The following is a 22,770-nucleotide window of genomic DNA, read 5'->3' as shown; positions in this document are numbered from 1 at the left end:
CATTCTTGTTACTTTTGTCGCAATTAATTCTCAAAACCCACTTGTTTCTCAGCTTGATATTAAACTCATAAGAGTAAAGAGTAAACTGGTCCTCTGGATTGAATCTCAAATACTATAATTACCACTGTTAACTTGACAGTAGCAAGGATTCATTTTTAGTGTATCAAGTTTTGGCGCCGTTGCGACGGGGACTAAGCTTTTACCTTTATTTTTCGGTTTAATATTTAGTCTGAGATATCTAACTTGCTTTACTTCTTTGTTGGAACAGATGATCCAAGTGCATGACCAGTAGACATACTCGGAGCAACGCACAAGGACCACTACATCAGCTGACTAACGAAGAACTCGCAAGATTAGAAAGACAGAACCGTCAACAGCCAAGAACAACCGACACCAACATGGGTGATCATGGCAATATGGATGACCTCACTGCTGCATTGGCACTCATTCAACAACAAATGCAGAATCAGCAACAGCAGATGCAGCAAACCATCCAGAATCAGCAACAAGCTGCACAAGAGCAAGCAGCCGAGAACGCTGCGCGAGAGGAGCGTGGTGCTCTTATTGGGGAGCGAAACCTTCCGAGGAATTTTGCTACTAACCGCTCTCCCATCAACCCTCCACCCTGTACTCGACAGGATTATGAGATCAAACCTGCACTGATTGGTCTAGTACAGAAGAGCACATTCAGTGGCCTCACTTCAGACATACCAATGGACCACATAGAGGCCTTTGAGAGGATCTGCAATTTCTCTCGCTCAAATGGAGTGCCACCGGATTACGTCAAATGAACGCTGTTCCCATTTTCTCTTGAAGGGAAAGCTGCACGTTGGCTGCAATCTCTCCCAACCGGTTCTCTAACCTCATGGGACCAGGTTCGATCAGCATTCCTGAGCCACTTCTACACAAAATCCAAAACCGCGGCTCTAAGGCATAGAATCTCCAACTTCAAGCAGAAATCTGATGAACCCTTTTATGAAGCTTGGGAGAGGTATAAAGAGTACCAGAGGGAATGTCCACACCACGGGTTTGATGACGATTACATATTGGAGGTGTTCTACGATGGAGTGAGCTATGAGTACCGGAACACCCTTGATTCCTCTAGTAACAGAGACTTCATGACTCAGACCACTCCTGGTGCATTCGCGCTGATTGAGAACATGGCTTCTAGTTCACTCAACAAGAACAAGGAGCATGATCGCTCTAAAAGTGTGAACAGCATAGACGATATAGCGGCGAAGATGGACCAACTGCTGAAGGGAAACCAGAGCCAGGTCTTCATAATGGAAGAAGCAACTCCTGAGAAGAATGCGGGGGATAAGGCGTTTGAAGCTGAGCAGGCAGGAGACGATCAGCAGGAAGTGAGTTACGTAAATGGACAAGGGTGGCAGCTGAAGAATTATCACCCAAACCCTAACGTAAGGAACAATCCACAACTCTTCTGGCCTAAGCAGGACAAACAAGTTGATCCGGCGCAGAACAACAAAGGCCAGTATTCGGGATATCAGAAGAACTATCAGCCCCGAACATATGTTCTAAGCCAACCGCAGAGCAATCAGCCTCAAATACAGAACCACCAGAACACTCAAGTCGCTACCTCCACCCCTGTCGCTGTTCCGCAAGATGAAACTAAAACCATGCTGCAGCAACTCCTCCAAGGACAACAGCTCCAAGGGAAAGCGCTGAACCAGGTCACCACTGAGATCAATACTAGGATGAACCATATGTTCGGAGACCTGAGCACCAAATATGATAATGTCGCAAGCCATATGAGACAGATGGACATTCAGATAGCTCAGACTGCCGAGAGTGTCAAGAGACAGCAAGGTACTCTACCTGGTAAAACAGACAAAAACCCTAAGGAGTGCAACGCGGTTCAGCTAAGAAGCGGGAAGCAACTTTCCGAGCCAGAAAGGAGAAGGTTCACCGCGGCTGAGAAAGGCAAGCAGAAAGAGTTAGAACAACCTCCAGCCGACCAAGCAGATGAGGGGAATACAGAGCCGGTAGTTGAAACAGTCTCGCCAGGCTCAGAACAACCGTCTGAAGCAGTGCGCCCGATTCCAGAGGCTGTTCCTCCTCGCGAATACATTCCAAAAGTCCCTTACCCTGTTCCAGCGAAGGTCACTCGTAAGGACAAGGAGGAAATAAAATGCAGGAAGATGCTGGAAGATCTAACCGTCCGACTTCCCTTGATGGATGCGATTCAGATGATGCCCTCCATGCGTAGCTTTATGAAGGGGTTGATCTCAGGCAAAATATCAGAGGAGAGTGAGTTCATGACAGTTTCCAAGGAGTGCAGCGCAGTGCTTCAGAACAGGCAGATTAAAAAACGAGGAGATCCCGGCAAATTTGTCCTCTCTATCCAGATTGGGAAGACAGTTTTCGCCTGCTCCTTGGTGGATCTTGGGTCCAGCGTGAATCTCATGCCGTACTCTGTAGCTCTACGACTCGGATACACGCATTTCAAACCAACTAAGATGTCCTTGGTTTTCGCAGACAGATCAGTCAAATCCCCTGTTGGTATTCTAGAGGATCTCCAAGTGAAAGTAGGGAACACCACTGTTCCAGCAGACTTCGTTGTTCTGGAATTGGAAGAAGAGTCTAAGGACCCCCTCATCTTGGGAAGACCATTCTTATGTACTGTCGGAGCTATCATTGATGTGCGACAGGGAAGATTGATCTGAATCTTGGGGACATAGTTATGCAATTGAAATGGATGAGTTGCTAAAGAAGCCGATGTTGGATGGCCAAACCTTTGAGGTCAATGAAGGATTGATCCGCTCCAACCACAAGAAGGAATGATAGAGGAGATTCTTACCGAAGATCCACTGGAACTTGCACTAGTGCGTGCTGAAGCCGAGCAGAGTATGGTGAACATTGATGCTGATGGATATGCCAAGATGCTTGACTCCGCAAGGAGTATGGGGAGAATGGTAGCGAGTCTAAGTCTGGGGGAGGATATCAGCAGGTGCGAGACCACTCCATCTGGAGCGACCCCTAAACCGGACCAACCAGAGGATCCCTGGAGCGAGCTCAAGGCTCCCAAGTTGAGCTAAAACCCCTTCCCAAAGGGCTCAGGTACGCTTTCTTAGGTCCGAATTCCACATATCCTGTCATTGTGAATGCTGAGCTGAATAATGTGGAAACTGCATTGCTTTTATGCGAGCTTAGAAAATATCGTAAGGCATTAGGATATTCGCTAGCTGACATCCCTGGTATTTCGCCTGATTTATGCATGCATAGAATCCACTTGGAAGATGAATCAATGACTTCTGTCGAACATCAGAGGAGGTTAAACCCGAATCTAAAAGATGTCGTTAAGAAAGAGATAATGAAACTTCTTGAAGCAGGTGTGATCTATGCGATTTCTGATAGTAAATGGGTCAGTCCTGTTCATGTCGTACCTAAGAAAGGTGGGATCACTGTTATCACAAATGAAAAAGATGAATTGATCCCTACTAGGACAGTGACAGGACATCGCATGTGCATAGATTTCAGGAAATTAAATGCAGCAACTCGAAAGGATCACTTCCCACTCCCTTTTATTGATCAAATGCTTGAGAGATTGGCTAACCACCCATATTACTGCTTTTTAGATGGTTATTCAGGTCTCTTTCAGATTCCCATCCATCCAGACGATCAGGAGAAGACGACGTTCACATGTCCCTACGGAACGTACGCTTACAGGAGAATGCCATTCGGCTTGTGCAATGCGCCAGCAACATTCCAGCGCTGCATGATGTCGATCTTTACTGACCTGATTGAAGACATTATGGAAGTTTTCATGGAAGATTTCAGCATCTATGGAAGCTCCTTTAATGCCTGTTTGTCAAACTTGTGCAGGGTTCTTAAAAGGTGTGAGGAGAAACACCTCGTACTCAACTGGGAGAAATGCCACTTCATGGTCACAGACGGGATTGTTCTAGGGCACAAGATCTCCGAGAAAGGAATTGAGGTGGATAAGGCAAAGATCGAAGTGATGATGAGTTTGCAACCACCAACAAACGTGAAGGCCATCAGGAGTTTCTTGGGTCACGCTGGGTTTTACCGACGGTTTATCCAGGACTTCTCGAGGATAGCAAGACCACTCACCAGACTGCTCTGTAAGGAGATCAAATTTTATTTCGACAGTGAGTGTCTAGCTGCTTTCCACACCATCAAGGGAGCTCTAGTCAGCGCACCTGTTGTGCAACCACCAGACTGGGACCTACCCTTTGAAATCATGACTGATGCAAGCGATTTTGCAGTTGGAGCAGTACTTGGGCAGCGTAAGGACAAGAAACTTCATGTGATCTATTACGCTGGCAAAACTATGGATGAAGCTCAGTGCAGATATGCTACAACTGAGAAAGAGCTTCTGGCTATTGTTTTTGCTTTCGAAAAATTTAGGTCCTACCTAGTGGGATCTAAAGTGATTGTGCACACAGACCATGCTGCTCTTAAGTACCTGCTCACAAAGAAAGATGCGAAACCAAGGTTGTTAAGGTGGATTCTTCTTCTCCAAGAATTTGATCTAGAGATAAAAGACAAGAGAGGTGTCGAGAATGGGGTCGCTGACCATCTATCCAGAATGAAGATTGAGGACGACACAACTCTTGATGAGGAACACCCAGTTGAACACGTCAACGCGATTGGTCTGTGTTACGCGGAACAATCTATAAGAACCGCATCAGACTGCTCCAGCATCGCGGAACAACCTCCGAGGAAGGCGCCCGATTGTTCTCACATCTCGAAACATCCTGTCGCCTTGATCCAAAAGCAATATCCTCACCTCCCATGGTTTGCTGAGATTGCTAACTATCTAGCTGCTGAAAAGCCACCACTTAAGTTTACAGGAAACGATAAGAGGAAATTCCTGAGAGAGGCTAGGCGTTATGTTTGGGATGAACCGTTCTTGTACAGACAAGGCAAGGATGGTTTGTTCAGAAGGTGTGTTCCAGAGGCAGATATCCCAGGAATTCTGCACCACTGCCATGGTTCATCTTACGCAGGTCATTTTGCTGCCTTCAAAACGGTTTCTAAGGTCCTCCAAGCAGGATTCTGGTGGCCGACTATGTTCAGGGATGCTCAAGCCTACGTAGCCAGGTGCGATGCATGCCAGCGACTTGGAAACATCAGCAAGAGGAATGAGATGCCTCAGAATTACATTCTAGAGGTTGAGGTATTCGACTGTTGGGGAGTCGATTTCATGGGACCATTCCCTGCGTCCTTCAAGAACGAGTACATCCTTGTCGCCGTTGACTACGTGTCTAAGTGGGTAGAAGCAGTAGCAAGCCCTACGAACGATGCAAAAGTGGCGACTAAGATGTTCAGCTCAATCATATTCCCAAGGTTCGGAGTGCCTAGGGTCGTAATCAGCGATGGTGGAACACACTTCATCAACAAGGCATTTCAGGGCCTTTTAAAGAAGAATGGAGTGAACCACAAAGTGGCAACCGCTTACCATCCACAGACGAGCGGACAGGTTGAGGTGTCCAACAGGGAGATCAAAAGCATCCTGCAGAAAACTGTCAACACTTCGCGAAAGGACTGGTCGCTTAAGCTGGACGATGCGCTATGGGCCTACAGAACAGCCTACAAGACGCCGCTAGGAACGACCCCCTACCACCTTGTGTATGGTAAAGCATGTCACCTCCCCGTCGAGCTTGAATACAAAGCCGCATGGGCAGTCAAGCTACTGAATTTTGACATCAAGCCAGCGACCGAGAGACGCACGATCCAGATTCATGAACTGGAGGAGATAAGGCACCTCGCCTATGAAAGCTCCAAAATCTACAAAGAGAAAACCAAGGCCTACCATGACAAGAGGATCATTGCCAGACAATTCGAACCCAACGATAAGGTCTTGCTTTTCAATTCAAGGCTGAGACTGTTCCCAGGGAAGTTGAAGTCTAGATGGTCCGGGACTTTCACTGTTAAGGAAGTTCGACCCTACGGAGCAGTTGTGCTATTAGACAGAAAATGGGACGAGTTTGTAGTGAATGGACAGCGCGTCAAGCACTACCTTGCTGACTCCACTATCGCAGAGGGAGAAGAGATTCCCCTAAGCGAGCCCCCATCAGCCTGATCGATTGATCCAAGTCGAGCTAATGACTTTAAACAAGCGCTTGGTGGGAGGCAACCCACTGGTCAGTACATACATTGTCTACATAGTCTGTTCTTTTCCTTTTCTAATTTATTTTGCAGGTAAAAATCGGACTTTTCACTCAGAACAACCAACGGACTGTTCTTCTGTTAGAACAACCCATCGACTGTTCCAGGTAAGTGTTCCGAACAAAAAAAAATATATAAAAAAAAAAATAAAGAGGATAATTTCGGGAACAGTTAGGGTTTTGCCTATTTAAGGCTTCACCCTTCACTTTCCCCTTCAGTCCGCCGTACACTGATCCCCCACTTGCGATTTTCTCTAAACAAACCACCAAATCTTTGATTCTCAACCGATTTAAGTGGTTTTGCTTCTCATTCGTTTGGAATCTCGAGTTCTCTCTGTTTTTGCAGATCACTTCACCAGTTTCCACAGGTAAAAGGCCCGACAATCCCAACCAAATCGCAACAAACTCGGTTTGCAAGTTCATTTCTAACCGCTTTCATAGATCGATTCTTGTTTAACCACTTGATTTCGATCTCCCCTCGTGCTGTTAGGGTTGATTTAGAATATGAACACTCTCCTATTTTCACGATTGCGATTTGAGTTTGATTTGGTTGAAATTTGTTGAAGTAAACAGCGGTTTGCAGTTCGCACAAGGAGAGATGGGAATACCTCGATTCCATTTCTTCTGTGTGACATAATAGAACTAATGCTTGATCTTGTTTGCCTTGTAGATGGCAAGAACTAAGCAATCCGCCAAGAGAACGAGAGCCATGTGCAGCACGCCACCCCCGCAAGTGCAGCAACAAACGTCCGCCTCCTACCCATGGCCCCGTGAGCAAGAGGGTGAACTGATTGATCTCGACAGCCCATTGCTCCTGGACTTCAATTGCGAGGGGTGGGATAAGGGGACAGCAGCGCGTTACAACGCCCTCCTCCGAGTCGACATGCTACCCACTCGTTTCTGCCACGCGGAAACTTTGGCTGATCTTGGGATCGACGAGGATGTATTCGAGACGCTGCACGCCATAGGGATTGCTCCTCTGTGCTACACAACGCACGGGCTCTACCCAGACCTTGTTCGCCAGATGCTCGCCACAGCCACGATCACCTACGAGGATTCCGACGCACCCTCCTACGCCAACTGCTCGCTCTCTTTCATGGCAGATGGAGAGTACTGCTCCTTGTCCCTCGACAAGCTCAATGAAATCTATGAGATGGCCACTGAACCGAAGGGGGTAGCGGTGGCGAAAAAGTTCTCTCCCTCTAACGCCTTTTGGGACTGCATTGCAAATGGGAACTTCACAGCCGGAAAGGTCTACCAGTCGCAGATTCGGAACCCCGCGCTTCGTGTCATCGCGAAGATCATCTCAAACCTCCTGTTCGCTAAGGATCTGACCTCGAAGGTCACCAACGGGGAGCTGCAAACCCTGTACACTGGTATTGAGGATGAAATTCGCGCTTCTGGATCCGGAATTCCCATTCAAAAAGGTTAAGACGAATCCCGGTTTCAACTTCATGACCATGATATGCGAGCGGCGACAGTGCCTTATGCACGGCTCGAAGAAGAAAGACAGGAGCGGCAGCCTGCTCACACCGCTTTTCAAGCATTTCGGCATTGATCTCACCAAATACAGCGTCAACAAGGAGGTCCAGTACCTCGACATTAGGTACCTAATGGCGTGCCACATCATGCGAGATGAAGAGACCTACAGCTTTTTCGATAAAGCCGGTACTCAACTATTCACCAAACTGCCTCACCCCGAGATCACCAGGTTCAGTGTGTTTGAGAACATACGGTTTCTTCCTCCCCCCGAGCTCCTTTGCACTGATCCACGTGCTGCAGTCCCTGATGAAAACATGGATGATGTTGAGGACATCACCCCTGAAGCCGACCCATCGTACGACCTCGGAGAGCTCGCTGATGTAACCGATGATCACGCTTACAGACGCTGGATGGTGGACTCGCAGCGAAAGAACAACAGTCTCATGCGGAGGATACTCCACCTCATCACTGGGGGATGCATTGGAGGGAGCGACCAGCGCCAGTCCACGACAGATCGCCCGCCGAGATCTCACCGTCCCGGCAAGGAACCCATGGGAACTGGTCCTTCTTCAGAAGAGGTTCATCGCTCGCGCAACAGGCGATCCCTTGACCCAGCCGAGAGCGGCGAGTCCGACTGAGTCCGCAAGGACTATCCTCTATCCATTGTTCTATCCATCTGAACTTGTTATTTTTATTTTTAATGTTTTATGCTGTGTTGCTTTTTGGCTGACCTCAGCTTCATATCCACCAGGGATGGTGTCGATTAAGTCTGGGGGAAGCACTGTGTGCTGAAACTCTATTTCTTTGTTTCTTTGTTTTTGAGTCAGTCCTTGCGTCATTTGGATGTTTTATCGAGTCAGTTTAGGATCGAGTCAGTTAAAACTCTTGTGGGAATGAGGACCTTGTGATATATTCTTTTAACCACCTCGTGCTCTAACATTCTTATCCAGTGACCTTAGCAGTGATGAAAGAGCCCATACTTGGACCTGGAACACCCTTCGACCCATCTCATTTGACTCTCCAGAAGCTTTCATCCGATCAGGTTACACTGGGTAGACTCAACTCCTCCTAACTTGAACCTAATCTTGACTGAAATTCTTCTTGTTATGGGCACTAGATCAGGGAAACGAGACCAACGCTCAGGACTTCTTATTCTTTTTACCAATCTTGCTGATCCTGAGCGGCTAGCTCATTTTTAGCTAGTTCCAACCTTCTACCTAAGCCTTTATTTTCACCCTCATGCACTCTGTTTTTCAAAGTCATATGTGCAGATATGTGCAAAAAGGCCGGAGAGGATAGGATTGACACAGCCCCTTACTCGTTGACGCCTGACACTCAGAGCAGTCTACAAGATCAATCCTAAAAGAAAGGAACAGTCAAAAGCGCATGAGAACAGTCGACAAGATCAATCCTTAAAGAGAGGAACAGTCGAAAGCGCATGGAACAATGGCACCCCGTGAGAAACAGAGGATAGACCCCCAGCGGCTGCAAATCATTCGTCCCGATACCTCTCTCCATCTCTATTCAAAAAAAAAAAAAAAAAAAAAATGCTTTAATTTATTTATGATGGAGAGGGAAGATTCGAGATGCATGCTGCTGGAAAAGGGTGAGCAAGAAGTGGGTGCAGATTTTGGAGGAATGAAAAGAAGTCAAGAGCTGGAGAACAGTGGCACGATTGATCCACATTGTAGAACAACCTAAGGCAGAGATGAGTAAGGGTTGTGGGCTTCAACAGATCCGTCCTCTCTTGCTATTTTGCGCGATATCCTGCATGCACTCAAACACGGTAACCACCAAACACTCTCAGCTCCACCGTAAAACAGCCTATTCCTTATCAACCCGTCTACCCTGAATAGTGCTTGTAATGAGAAGCTCACGCTGTTCTTAAATGATTCTTAAAGGAGTTTTGTCTCGATAGTGCAACCTTTTCAGGTATGAGATATAGAGTACGGAGCTGATCTTCGAACAGCAATCGTGGGGTGTTCTGGTAAGGGTGTGCGATCTGATTCTACAGCTTGTATGGTTCAGAGATGTGTGGTAAGGGCATGGTTATTTAGACAAAGCGAGTTCCCGCTCCTTCAAACCTTTCTCCCTGCTCTTGAGGCTTGGTCTTGTTCGAGGACAAACAAGGATCTAAGTCTGGGGGAATTGATATGTGGTGTTTTTAATACCAATACATGTGCACTTTGAGCTCATTTTCAGTCCTAATTCGTGTTTAATTTACATCATTTCAGGTTGGGAACAGGTGAAAGAGTAAAGGAGAGAGTTTCAGGAAGTCAGATGCTGTTTTGAAGGATTCAACGTGGAACAATCATTTAGAACAACCCAAGGGTTGCTCCAGAAGAGATCAAGCATTAGACTGTTCCCGATCGTTAAGGAAACTTCCTATTCTGGAGTTTGCCCTAGTTTCGACTTTCTCTTTCTCTTATTCCCCTATCACCAGCGCCCCCCTATAAAAAGGGGAGGCTATCGTTTTCTTAAGATTACACTAGTTTTTACAAAGAAACCTAGATTGCTTTTTTGGATTCTACGCAACTTGTAAGGGAGAAGGCTCCATCTCTCATTCTCACGAGAAGATTACCCTGAACCCTTTGTCTTCTTACTTATTTTATATGCAGTATTATTCAGAAATCTTGTCTGTGTCATCCTGCTTTATGATTGAGTAGTAGGCTAAGCTTGCTTAGGGTTGTAGGGTGTTAGCCGCATGAACTGAACACAAATAAGTGATCTCAAATATCTTCATTCATATTGATCTTACTGCCTGCATTGAACTGATCACTTAATGTTGGATCTATGATTTAATCCTCTAGCTAACCGTTAGGAGATGAGTCGACCTATATTGAATGAGCTTAGTATCCCTAATCAGCGAGAGTAGGAATGGCAATCAAGGACCTGGACCGCGGGCCTGGCCCGTAAAGGCTTGCTGCGGGGCGGGATTAGGCCTCTATTTAGTAAGCCCGCAAAATTGCGGGCCTCGCGGGACGGGTTCAAAGCGGGACGGGTCAAAAGCGGGACGGGTCGAAAGCAGGACGGGCCTAACCCGCGGGATTTTGAAGACCCGCAACCCTAAGTCCCCATTTCTGCTTTCGCCTAAAACATTGAGAGAGAGAGAGATAGAGAGAGAGAGAGAGAGAGAGAGAGAGAGAGAGAGAGAGAGAGAGAGAGAGAGAGAGAGAGAGAGAGAGAGAAAATGATTCTTGTGACTTTTTCCCCATAAAACATAAGGAGTTCCGGTGATGGCATGATTCGAGCTCCGGTGATGATGATTCGAGCTCCGGCGATGACGACTCCAGCTCCAGCGATGACGATTCGAGCTCTTGTGTTGTTTTGATTTGGTTTTCTCTTTTTATTACACACAACTATGAATTGTTTTATTACAATGTGATATTTCTTGTTTAAGTTGATTGGTTTTGTTTTCAGTATTGTGAAGTGGTGTTTTTCTTAAATTAAATTTGGTTACAGTGGTGTTGTTTAGGAGAAAAGTTAGTTGTATTAAACGCCACTTGTATAATTTGGTAAAGTGATTCACGATTTTCTTTACAATCCAAATAATTAAAAAGAGAGATGGTTTGATGAAGACATAAAACACTTGAGCCAACTTATTACAAAGATAACAACTCAATCAGATTCAAACTCAACAAAAGCTTATGCTGATAACAAAAGAAGGCTTTTAACTCAAGAACGCAAGCACAAACGGAGCTTTGTGGCATTGATTTTGATAAGTCTTTAGTGAAGCTAAATGAGCTCTATTCAACTCTCTTGCACAACTCTTATACTTGAGCATTCATGAAAAAAAACTGTAGTAGGTGGTTTGATAAGGAGGCATCCCGCGGGCGGCCCGCGAAGGCCTATATATTTTGCGGTACGGGTTTGGGCCGGCATTTTGAAGACCGCAGCCCGCGCGGGACAGGCCCGCTGTAACCCGCTCGACGACTAACCCGCTGCGGTACGGGACGGAACGGGATGGGTAAACCTGTTTGACATCTCTAAGCGAGAGTAGATATTAGGGTATTAAGTGAACTAATCAGATCTCGCATCTAAAGCTTGCTTTCGCGTCTTGTTCCAAGCGAGAGTTTAGGATTCAAGACCGACACGCATAGGGAACAAGATCACGATAGTGAGTTGTTCCAGCTGAGTGATCTGAGTTCTAGACCGCATTTCATCGCACTTGAATAGTTGTTCAGTTCTGCAATTAACATCCGATCATTGACCCTAAGCTAGCTTCATTTAAATTGAATTCAAATTACCTAGGCATTCTTGTTACTTTTGTCGCAATTAATTCTCAAAACCCACTTGTTTCTCAGCTTGATATTAAACTCATAAGAGTAAAGAGTAAACTGGTCCTCTGGATTGAATCTCAAATACTATAATTACCACTGTTAACTTGACAGTAGCAAGGATTCATTTTTAGTGTATCAACCGGTCACATAGCCGGATTGGATCTCAGAGTTATTAAATTGATAAAAACTATCAAACATTTATAAAAACATAAAACTTGTTTATATTTATAATATTTTATGCTTTAAATTCATTTATATTTTAACTATGTATCATATTTACTAACATTACTTTTAAATTTATATACTAAAATATATTCGACGAGATTATTGAACCAGGTTTGACCCGGTCAAAACATATTGTACCGTGACTCAAAAACTATCCGGTTCAGCTTCCGTTCTGGTTTAAAAAATACTGAGTGAATGATATTAAAACTCTAAACATCCACCTAGGGGTAGACATTTTACCCGATACCCGAACCCGTATCCAAACCTATCCGAAAATCCGATCCGAAATCTGAACCGAATTAGCAAGATAACCGAACGGGTATTGAATTAGAAGAGATTAGATATCCGAACCCGAACGAATATCCGAAGATAACCGAACATATGTATTACTAACCCTATATTTGTAGTTTATATCTTTCATTTTATTTAAAGTATTGATAGTACACATATTTTAAGTTCGTATAATATGCATATAATTACAGAGGAAATGATTTGCTACTTAACTAAAATGCATGCCAATTTTTTTTGTTTCAAGAATTAACAAAAGTTACATCCGAAATTTTAAAACAATAACCAAATTAGTGTCTTTTTAGTTTTAAAATGTTATGTCCAGATCTATTAATCATTCAATCTATTAAAAAATAAAAAATCAGTTAAGTGAAAGTTATATTTTTAAATACAAGAAACTTGAAAAATAAATTTTTAAATTTTTTCTTTCAAAATCTAAATATACGAACCCGATCCGAAACAACCGAATCCGAACTAAAAATACTCGTACCCGATCCGAAGTACATAAATACCCGAACAGGTTCTACACCTCTATACCAAAAATCTGAAATATCCAAAATATCCTACCCGAACCCGAACGGATATCCGAACACCCACCGCTACATCCACCTTTGGAAACATTTTCTCGATTACTAATTAGTCCTTTAGAAGTTGAATATGTCAAACGCTAGAATAAAAGAAAGCAAAATAATCGGAACAAGGATGATTTTAAGGGACATGCATACATTTAGAGAAAACATGAGTAAGTTCCAAAAATATTCCGTGCTATTTTTGGAAGCGCAACAGAAGTCTCATCTCTATATAACCATGTTTCCATCGTTCAAATTTCTTTAAGCCCGCTGCTCTAGAGTTCACTATCATGCTTTAGGAATTTCCTTTTTTTTTTCATTTTGGAAAAAAAAACAAAAAAAAAAACAAAAACAGTCTGTTACTATTCGTTTTTATTACTTCATTCCCACGAAAGTGGAAAAAAACAAAACTAATTCTATAATGTCACGTTTAGTATACTTAGTCTTCTTGCTAGCAGTGGCAAAAGCTAGCAGGAACACTTTACAGGAAAAGACTGAAGTCGACGCAGGAAAGCCCAAGTTAGCAGGTATCATAGTAAAAGCTAGCAGGAAGACTTTACCCCAAAATACTAAAGTCGACGCAAAAAAAGAGTCCACGTTAGAAGGTATCATACATTAATATATACATACGCTCTACACCATTTCATCCATATTTTTCTTTCTAAGCTTACTGTGAATTTATAAAAGGTTGATAATATGTAGGAGTTATAACAGTATTTTTTTTTCTAGAGAATAAGCTTTTAAATATCTGATTTAATGTATATAGAATAATAATTGATTTGTCACAGAAAATTGTTTTTTCTTTTTTGGTAAATTTGTTAAAAAAGTCACAGAAAATTGTTTTTTATACTTTACTAGTTAGGTTCAGATTATATACTTCAGTTACAAGATGCTCCATTTTTTTAATGCAAGGCCTACTTTACGATAATTTAATTGATTTTAAAAAATAAAAGTGTTTAAATTATCTGTTCAACTGGACTATGATTGTAAAATTGATACGAAATTCCGTTTTGTTTTATTTTCGAAGATTTAAACGCATTCAACGTTAGTGATTTTTTGTTTTTTTTTGACAACAACGTTAGTGATTAATTAATAGATTATAAAAGTATACATATATTGTTTAATAGTAATATATATTATATTTTTTTGATGAAAAAGTCACAATAAAGCTACCAAGGAATGTAACCATTCCGGGAGTCATAGCATTTGGGGATTCAATAGTGGATAGTGGAAACAATAACAATCTCCGTACAATATTGAAATCTAACTTCCCTCCGTACGGTCAAGATTTTCGGGGTAAATTTGCTACCGGAAGATTTACTGATGGAAGAGTTCCATCTGATTTCGTGGGTTAGTATAGTCTCATCTCATTTTATTTTTAGTGAAAAGTCTCATCTCATTTTAATTCTCTATTAGTTTCCTTTTTTTAACTCTGATGTGTGGCAGCCGAAAGGTTAGGAATAGCTAAAACAATACCAGCATACTTAGATCCTGCGCTGAAAGGCAAGGATCTTCTAAAGGGTATAAATTTTGCTTCGGGTGGTTCTGGTTACGATCCTTTGACAGCTAAAATAGTGGTACTTAGTTAAACTAAAGTTTTTGTTTCGATAATTTGTATATTTTGGACTTTTGCAACTTTTAATTCATTTTGTTTATTTTCGCAATGTTTCAGAGAGTGGTATCCTTAGAGGATCAATTAAAATATTTTCAAGAGTATAAAGAAAAAATAAAAGCAATAGTTGGGGAGGAGAAAGCTAAATTTATGGTGGAAAACAGCCTTTATCTCGTCGTTGCCAGCAGTAATGATTTAGCTCATACCTATATCGCACGTTCTCTCAGATATAACAGCACTGAATATCCTGATTATTTGGCTGATATGTCTTCTAAATTTGTGAAAGTAAGTCTAACATATAATTTGTTTAGCTCCTTATGTAGCTACCTTTTCTTTAAAATTTCATAATTTAGGTATAAAAAAATAGTCATACTTCATGTTTACGACTTTTCCCTTTTATTTTTTAATGCACAAATTCTTCTATGAGTATATCTTTTTGTTTTATTTATTTTATTAAAATAGAAGTACAAATATAGATTTATTCTTAAAATTACAACTTATTTATAAGTCAATGCCACTGAAAAACCACATAGTTCTAATTTTTAACATTTATTGTCTTTTTGTCAATTAAAGCAATCATAAAACATACAAAAATTGAGTTTTAAACTAATTAGTGTTAAAATATAAATTTAAATAACTAATTAATAAACATTACAAAAACTATTAATGCTATATTGATTTAGGTAACCAACAATAAAACCACTTTGATATATAAATGATATATTATTAATAACTAATTAATAAACATGACAGAAATAACCATAAAGCAATATTAAAGTATCCATTTACTAAATTTAGAGCAATAGTGTTTTAAATTTATGCAATTATATTTCTAATTATTTATTATTAATGATAAAAATCCAAATAAAAGGATCATTTATATAATACATAAATAAAATATAAATTGATATGTAAATATATTATTTATGTATATTTTCATATAAATAATAGCACAATATAAATCCAGTTTGAGAAATTTTGAAAATCATCAAATTTTAAATAGCATATAAACAAATTTTATCATACTTTAAAAAAAATTTCATTAAAAAAATAAATTTGTGCAACGGGTTATAGTTTAAAATATGAGTGATACAGTTGACGATTTAAAAAGAAAAATTACGTAATTATATATTACCGTTTATACAAAATAAATATTTATTTATAAGAAAATTAAAAACAACCATCCGTGTTGGATGCGCGGATCAAGTTGTAATTTATTTTTAAAACTACATTTAACCAATCCTCGATCAGTTTATCATTACATTTATAATTAATCATTTATAGCAACATTTGACCAAACCATTTGAGATTGATAAATGATAAGCAATGTTTATGTCATGATATAGAAGCTATATGGACTTGGAGCCCGAAGAATTGCAGTATTTAGTGCAGTTCCGGTTGGATGTTTACCATCACGCAGAACTCTTAATGGAGTAAAGAGAAAATGCTCGGAAAACCTAAACAAGATGGCTCTTCAGTTCAATGCAAAACTATCTCCAGCATTGGTGGCTTTACGAAAAAAGTCACCGGGGAGTAAAATTGTACTTGTTGACGTATATGACATTCTTCATAACATGATTGAAAATCCTAAAAAATATGGTATGTATATCAAACACTGCATCTTTTCTCACAATTTATTTTTACTTTATTTATTTTGGTAAAATATTTGCTTGCGGAAGATATCAAATGTGATTTCCTATAAAACATGAAAGACAAAAAGGTTAACATTCAAGTTTCTTGCGTATCGTCGTATATGTAGAAATTGCACATATTTATATACGGTTCTAGATCCGTAAGTTCAAAAAATAATATATATATATATATGTCAAAATCTGTTAAAAGTAAATAGCTAATTTGGGTAAAACAGAACAAGAGTGTGGATCTCACGATCGCTCTCAAATCTCTCTCTAGCTTCACTTTCGTCTCTTCGGCTTGAGGAGGTCTTCTCCGCTCTAGGTCTCCGGCTTCACGTCGGACCGTGAGATGTTCTCCACTCCTTGTTTCGTTTTCTTTTTGGAATCTGGTCATTACCATTGGAAAACTCGCGTTGTTTCTGATGGTACATGGAAACGTTTCTCTTTTTCATTTCCCAGCTCCGTTAAGGTCGCTGGTGAGGCGGACCTCCATGACAGCTCTGGATCCTGGTGACTCGTCGGAATTGATGGTGGTTTCCGTCTACCTGAGGACTATGGAGGCTCGCTAGAGACTGTACAAGTTAGTTTTTGGGATTTAGGTTTTTGATAATTGGCGGTTTTGGGGTGCCCTGGCGACATCGAATCTACCAATGAAGATGGCGGTTCCTCGGGGTTAGCATCCTCTTTGTCGTGGGTTTCCCCTCGACTAGATTGAAGCTGGGCGGCACCCTATTGTGGAGATCTAGTGACGACGGAGACACAAACCGAAGGAAACATTGGGTTAGAGAGTCGGTTCTTCTTCGTGATACCGACATTGTTGGCCGCATGACTCCTCGGATAGCGGCACACTGACTATTAACTGGGTCTGGATCCACCGGTCAGCTTTGGACACACTGACCGTCGAGAAAGACCCTAGACAATTAAGTAGATGTTGCTTGTGTCCATTAGAGTTTGGAGCCTTGGGCTTCATCGGACTTGCTCCGGTATGGTTACGAGTCGTCTTTTCCTCATCTTTTTATCCTCCTTTCAAGATTTAATTTTTGTAGTCTCTTAATCTCTGTTTATCTCACGGTGGATGTTTCTTCTGGTACCGGAAAACTTTATATTCTCGGATATGGGCTTGCGTTTCTTCTTTTTATGGGCATTAATATAAGTATCTTAGGTTATTTTAGAAAAAGATAATGTTTTTTTTTGTCGAATGTCTTTTATTACTATAAAAGGCCCAATGGGCAGTACACATTAAAATTTGTATCGATGCATAGATGAAATCCAATAAAGCAAAATTAGTAAATAAAGCCTATTAAAAGAAATTTTCATATACAAGAAATTTTAAAATAACACATAATTTTTTTTTGTCAACAAATAACACATAATCTAAAATTTTACTACCATTTAATACCCCATTTTTATTAATTTTATCATTATTATTTTAATATTAGTACACTGAAATTAACATAAATTAACTCTATGTTAAGTTAATATATTAAAAGAGTACAAATTTAAAATTGGAGTGTTATTATGAAAGTTTTTTATTTGTTTTTTTTAAATTTTTTTAAATTTTTTTAAATTTTTTTTTTGATAACCTTAGTGTGATCCTAAATGTTTCTAGACCCAAAAAATAATCACCAAGAGACTCATTGAAATCTAGATTTTTTTGCCATTTAAAGCGTCTATTCAATGTAAAATTTAGATTAGCTATATTTTGGATTTGAAAAAGTACGTGTGTTAAATTGTAGTAAAAATAAGTTGGTGTATTAGTATAAAGTTTTATTTAATAGTCAGTATACTGAAATAACAATTTACTGGTGTATTTCTGGATATAAAAATTGTATATTAAAATGGCAATAATATAGTTAATTAAATTATACTGAAATTTTTCCTACTTTCACCACTTAATATATATATATGTAATTAAAAGTATATTTGATTTTTTGACGATAATGAAAACCTAGGTATGTTTTATGTTTGGGTGATCCAAATGTGGATATGTTTTATATAGATCCATGAATTTTCTAACCGGATCCGTTTTTCTAACATCTAATATCTTTAGAGCAAACTAGATTAGATTTCAAATATTCCGTTGGAAATTATTTACTATCCACCAACTACGATTTAAATTATATCTTATTTATAGGATTTGAAGTGGCAAACAGAGGGTGCTGTGGAACAGGACTATTTGAAGTCTTAATACTGTGCAACAAAATCAATCCTTTTACATGCAAAAATGCATCTTCGTATGTTTTCTGGGACAGTTACCATCCAACTGAAAAAGCTTACCAAGTAATTGTTGATAAGTTGTTAGGCATATACATTCCGCAACTAGTTTAACTATAGTCATTTTGTAATATACTGTACTAGATATCTGTCTAGCACACTGCAGAAATATAAGAAACAAAATAATGTTTTTGATAATATGTAAAATTTCGTTTGAAACAATATTTTTAGCAGTTTTTTAAGAGAGTTCGCACATATAAAGAAAATATGATTTAGAACTTAAATAAAAAAAATTGATGGAGTCAACTCTTTAATCTGAATTTGGCACATATCAGAAGTAGGCACAAATTCGATGGTAAATTACTTGAAAGATGTTTATTAAGAGATCAATTGATTACAATAGAAAAGAGTAAGAATTCGTAAAAGCTATGATCTCTCGGATAGAATGATAAAGCTATGTAAACTTAGTTCTTGTGCCGACCTTTCGTTCGGGAAGTATCATGTGATGTCAAAGTTGACCAATACAAACCAGATCACCGAACTTGGGCACCCTTTGGGTTTGACTCCCTTAAGTTTTTGAGTGGCTTCAATGATCTAATTTATCTTTGACTTATCGTTTCTAAGTCATGCAACCCATTTTCATTTTGTTTCTATTGTTGGCCGTTGTACATTGACCTCTTTGAAGAATCATCTTATCGTAATGTTAACTATATCATTCATAACTTTCCCTAAGAAAACGTAAACATATCATCTCGTAGGATAGAAATACGAAAGTATGTTACGTTTACATATTTTCATATTTCCAAATGTTAAATTGTTGTTGGAGCGATAGTATTAACATAATGCATTTTTGTGGTATTATGGATTTCACGTCTGTTTGTTCCATGAACTTTTGCTGCATTCTGACCCATAGTTGATGTAGTAGTTGTGTATCTTTTAATTTGGATCCTTTGTTATATGTGTATCCAGTTCTTCGTGAGTTTTTTTTTCAACTTTCTGGTTTCAAATGGATGTTTTAACTAGGTTCTTTTGTAGGTTTCTGTTTTTCTGCGATAAAACCTTCATCTCTTCCTAGTTGATGATCAAAAGTGATGCTTGATGGAGAAAATCCTGAAACATACAAGGGTTTTGTAGTGCAACCAATTCATGAACTTTGCTTCGTACCAAAGCGATTTCTTCAAAGTATCAATGGCTGCTTTGTCACTTTAGCCATCGACTCTTGACATCACCGTTTCAGATCTCATCATTAAGTTTCGTAAATACTATGTGGGTCCTTGTGGCAAAGCGCATAGATCAGCGTTAGAAGATTCTCTGTCCATGAACGCAGTTTTTTTGAGAAAAGTTAACGATACTTTCTGAAATTAATTGATCAAGATCTGTTCGAAACACAAAACCATTTGTATGTTGATCCTCTGAAATTCTCCATGAAGAAGAGGGAAATGCCAGAATCTCTTTCGCGTTCTCCTAGTCTGGCATGGCCCATTACGAGTTGGAAGGATCACAAGTGTGCTTTAGGGTCGGTGTCTCATTGTAAAATGAGATTTTGATCTTATTCAGATCTGGGATCCTTGTTTCTGTGATCGAGCGGTCAGGGGGTTCTTTGCATTTCTTCCAACAATCAGCATATTTCAAGCGTTTTGGTAGTTGCATTCTTCATCTGAGACTTGATGACTCTCATCTATGTCAAAGTTTTAACAAGGGAGTCGCATAGATCGTCATATTTACCGTGAGTGGATTTTCAAACTTTTATGAGCACACTCCAATGAGTTTTTGTTACTCTTCAGCAAGTTTTTCTTGTTCCACCTATAATATGTTTTCTTTTACTATCATGGGTCGGATCATCAAGGAACCTAGCCGGTTTGATATACTTGTTATTGCAGAATTTGGACTTTGTCACCTGTGATAGTTTTTCTTGGTCGTTAGTATCTTAGAGAAAAGTGGAGACCATGTTTCTGAGTTCAGCCAGTACTGCAGCATTTTGTCTCCGTTAACTGTAGCATTTTCTGCTGCTGGATTATTGTTGCCATTTTTGTTGACAACATTAACGATATTCACTTGTTCGTCTGATACATATGCACTTCCATGATGATGAGATGGCAAGGGAAGACTTTGCTATTGCTGAGCTGGACAACCAAAAAGAAAGATGGCATTTAGAGAGAAGAATATTGGTGGAGTGTAAATAGGATGATTTACCTTTCCTGTTGCCCATCGATTGTTTAGAATCTGATCCTTAGGCTTGTTGAGATCATCTCTTCAAGAGGCAGTTTCAAGAGCTTGTTCTTGATTCTGAAGGATCATTTCCATCACATTGGTGGATTTGATATTTTTCTTCCTTGTTAATTGATCATACGTAGTTGATTGCTTAACTAATTAGTGCGGTGACTTGACCGTAGTACGCGGCGACGATCGGCGGGCGAGATGTGATAGCGATTTGGATGTGATTTACAATAGCATCAGCGAATTGAAGAAACTAGTGGAGGTGATTCAAGGTGGTTGGGCGACATTGGCAAAATCGAATGACGATATTTCTTCATGAATTGGAAGATCTCTCAGACATTTGCGAGAATTGAATTGATTAAGAAAGCAAATGGAGACGAGGTACTATTGCGAACAACGATTTCATGAGCAACCTCAAACTCGACTATATCAATAGAGTTACCTGACTTTGAGATGAATATCGAGTTAACACCAAGTTCAATGACATATTCATATTCATATCTGGTATCAGAACCGACTGAGGTGAAAAAAACAGGTATCTTTTTCTTCATCTATGGAACCTTGCCATAGTAGCATTAAGTTAAGGATTCGTGAATCAACGTTGGTGATGGGAGAAAATGATTGTTTGGTCATGCAATTACAGATGCCTGAATTAAGTGGAAATCATCCACATCTATGGATTTCAAGAATGGAACGATTTTGTTCTGCTAACAAACATACTAATGATGAGAAATTAAATATGATTCCACGGAGTATGCATGGCGATGCTATCATTTGGTATACATAGGAGATAAGCACAGATGCACTCTTAGACTGGAGTGACTTTAAAAGAAGTTTGGTTGCTCGGTTTCAATTAGACAACAATAGCTCTCCAACAAATTATTTCGAAGAAAGACTCAGTTTTAGGGAAGTTTCAAGAGTCAGAATCGTTATATGTATCTGAATTGAGTTGTGATAGTCAATCAGTGGTGACAATAAAGCTTCAAGATGAAGAAATGGTTCACAGGGCTGATTATGTTCAAGAAGAGGAATCATGAAAAGCAAAAATATCAAACTTAACAATTTTTGTGTGTGTTTCAGACGTAGAATTAATGATGCTGATGACAAAATCAAGCTGTGAGTATCTCCTAGAAGAGTCTTGGAGTTGTGCCATTGACTCAATAAATAGAGCTCTATCACGTATTGATATTGGTAGTGATGTGTTGTTGATGGAAGTTGATCATCTGTCTTCTAAGTAAAAACACAAGAGACGTACGCATGAAAAAAGAAAGTGGTTAAAACCTTGTAATTAAAGTTTAAATTGAAGAAGAGGGTTAACGAGTGCGGAGGTTTAAAGAATCAACATATTCAGCCATTTTATAAGCATGGATTTGAAAATACAAATACGTTATCAAAATGACATCACTCAAATTACCCTAAGGAGTGACTTTACTCTCTCAAAAAATGTTTAGTTGTAGTACTTAGAGATTGAATCCACAAGCAGCGTGGACACACAATAAACTCAAATAGTCATGATTAAGCTAGGTAAATATATGAAAGCAGTAAATATAGCTATGCAGTTGAACAAGGTAGTTGTTCGATTGATTGATTGATGAGTTGTTTGATGGAAGGAGGGTTGCTAGAGTTAGGATTTCATTTAGGTTACCAGAACTCAATCTATAGATGCTAAGAGTTGATCCTAGAACTCGAATTCATATAAGCAAGTAAACCAGCTCTCGCATGCGCTTACTAATCAGATGCCTAGAGTCATGTGATTCCATCTCTTGCATGCAAATTTATGAACGAGTGTCGATAGATACCAATGGTTAAGTATCGATCAATACTCCTTCGAGACAAGCGTTAAGAACTAATTTGTTTTGTTCACTAAGTTAACTAAACCAGATTTTGCATGCATCTAATAACCTAGCTCATCAGTATTTAATTCACGTAATATACCATGATGTCGTGTGTGCCTAACTATCCTATGATCAGGTTTCTGGTTAATTACTCTATAAACAAGAAATAAGAACAATCATGTGAAGGATACAATAAATCACCCTAGCAGATTTATAATCAGAAGAACATCAAAACCTTAGAAAACCTAAACCTAGCAGGTGA

General features: G+C 39.8%; 2 protein-coding genes and 1 non-coding gene across 4 annotated transcripts; 2 read left to right on the top strand and 1 right to left on the bottom strand.

Annotated features, from left to right (window-relative positions):
- The first annotated feature begins 398 nt into the window (after window positions 1-398).
- LOC125584438 lies at window positions 399-2,684 on the top strand. Its single transcript, XM_048752913.1, has 2 exons — window positions 399-744; window positions 817-2,684. Exons 1-2 carry the CDS (start codon window positions 399-401, stop codon window positions 2,682-2,684), a joined length of 2,214 nt encoding a protein of 737 aa, XP_048608870.1.
- On the bottom strand, window positions 924-1,030 carry LOC125589461. Its single transcript, XR_007325653.1, has one exon. It is a non-coding gene; the product is annotated as a small nucleolar RNA R71 (small nucleolar RNA).
- Window positions 2,685-13,250: 10,566 nt separating the features above from the next.
- On the top strand, window positions 13,251-18,706 carry LOC111213417 (GDSL esterase/lipase At5g42170-like). Of its 2 annotated transcripts, none has more exons than XM_022715168.2 (6): window positions 13,251-13,601; window positions 14,155-14,346; window positions 14,443-14,573; window positions 14,669-14,893; window positions 15,955-16,207; window positions 18,377-18,706. In XM_022715168.2, exons 1-6 carry the CDS (start codon window positions 13,418-13,420, stop codon window positions 18,568-18,570), a joined length of 1,179 nt encoding a protein of 392 aa, XP_022570889.1. In that variant the 5' UTR covers window positions 13,251-13,417; the 3' UTR covers window positions 18,571-18,706. The 2 variants fall into 2 exon arrangements, with proteins under 2 accessions (XP_022570889.1, XP_022570890.1); XM_022715169.2 differs by lacking the exon at window positions 18,377-18,706 and adding an exon at window positions 16,702-17,355.
- Window positions 18,707-22,770: the final 4,064 nt, after the last annotated feature.

The sequence above is a fragment of the Brassica napus genome, chromosome A2 (assembly GCF_020379485.1).
Source record: "Brassica napus cultivar Da-Ae chromosome A2, Da-Ae, whole genome shotgun sequence".
NCBI classification, from domain to species: domain Eukaryota; kingdom Viridiplantae; phylum Streptophyta; class Magnoliopsida; order Brassicales; family Brassicaceae; genus Brassica; species Brassica napus.
This window is presented reverse-complemented; position numbering and strand designations above follow the sequence as displayed.

Coding starts and splice junctions, on each gene's coding strand:
- LOC125584438 (XM_048752913.1), top strand. CDS start 399: ATGGGTGATCATGGCAATATGGATGACCTCACTGCTGCATTGGCACTC. Junction 745..816: donor AGAGGCCTTTGAGAGGATCT/GCAATTTCTCTC, acceptor TTTCTCTTGAAG/GGAAAGCTGCACGTTGGCTG.
- LOC111213417 (XM_022715168.2), top strand. CDS start 13,418: ATGTCACGTTTAGTATACTTAGTCTTCTTGCTAGCAGTGGCAAAAGCT. Junction 13,602..14,154: donor AAAAGAGTCCACGTTAGAAG/GTATCATACATT, acceptor TTGATGAAAAAG/TCACAATAAAGCTACCAAGG. Junction 14,574..14,668: donor CTTTGACAGCTAAAATAGTG/GTACTTAGTTAA, acceptor GCAATGTTTCAG/AGAGTGGTATCCTTAGAGGA.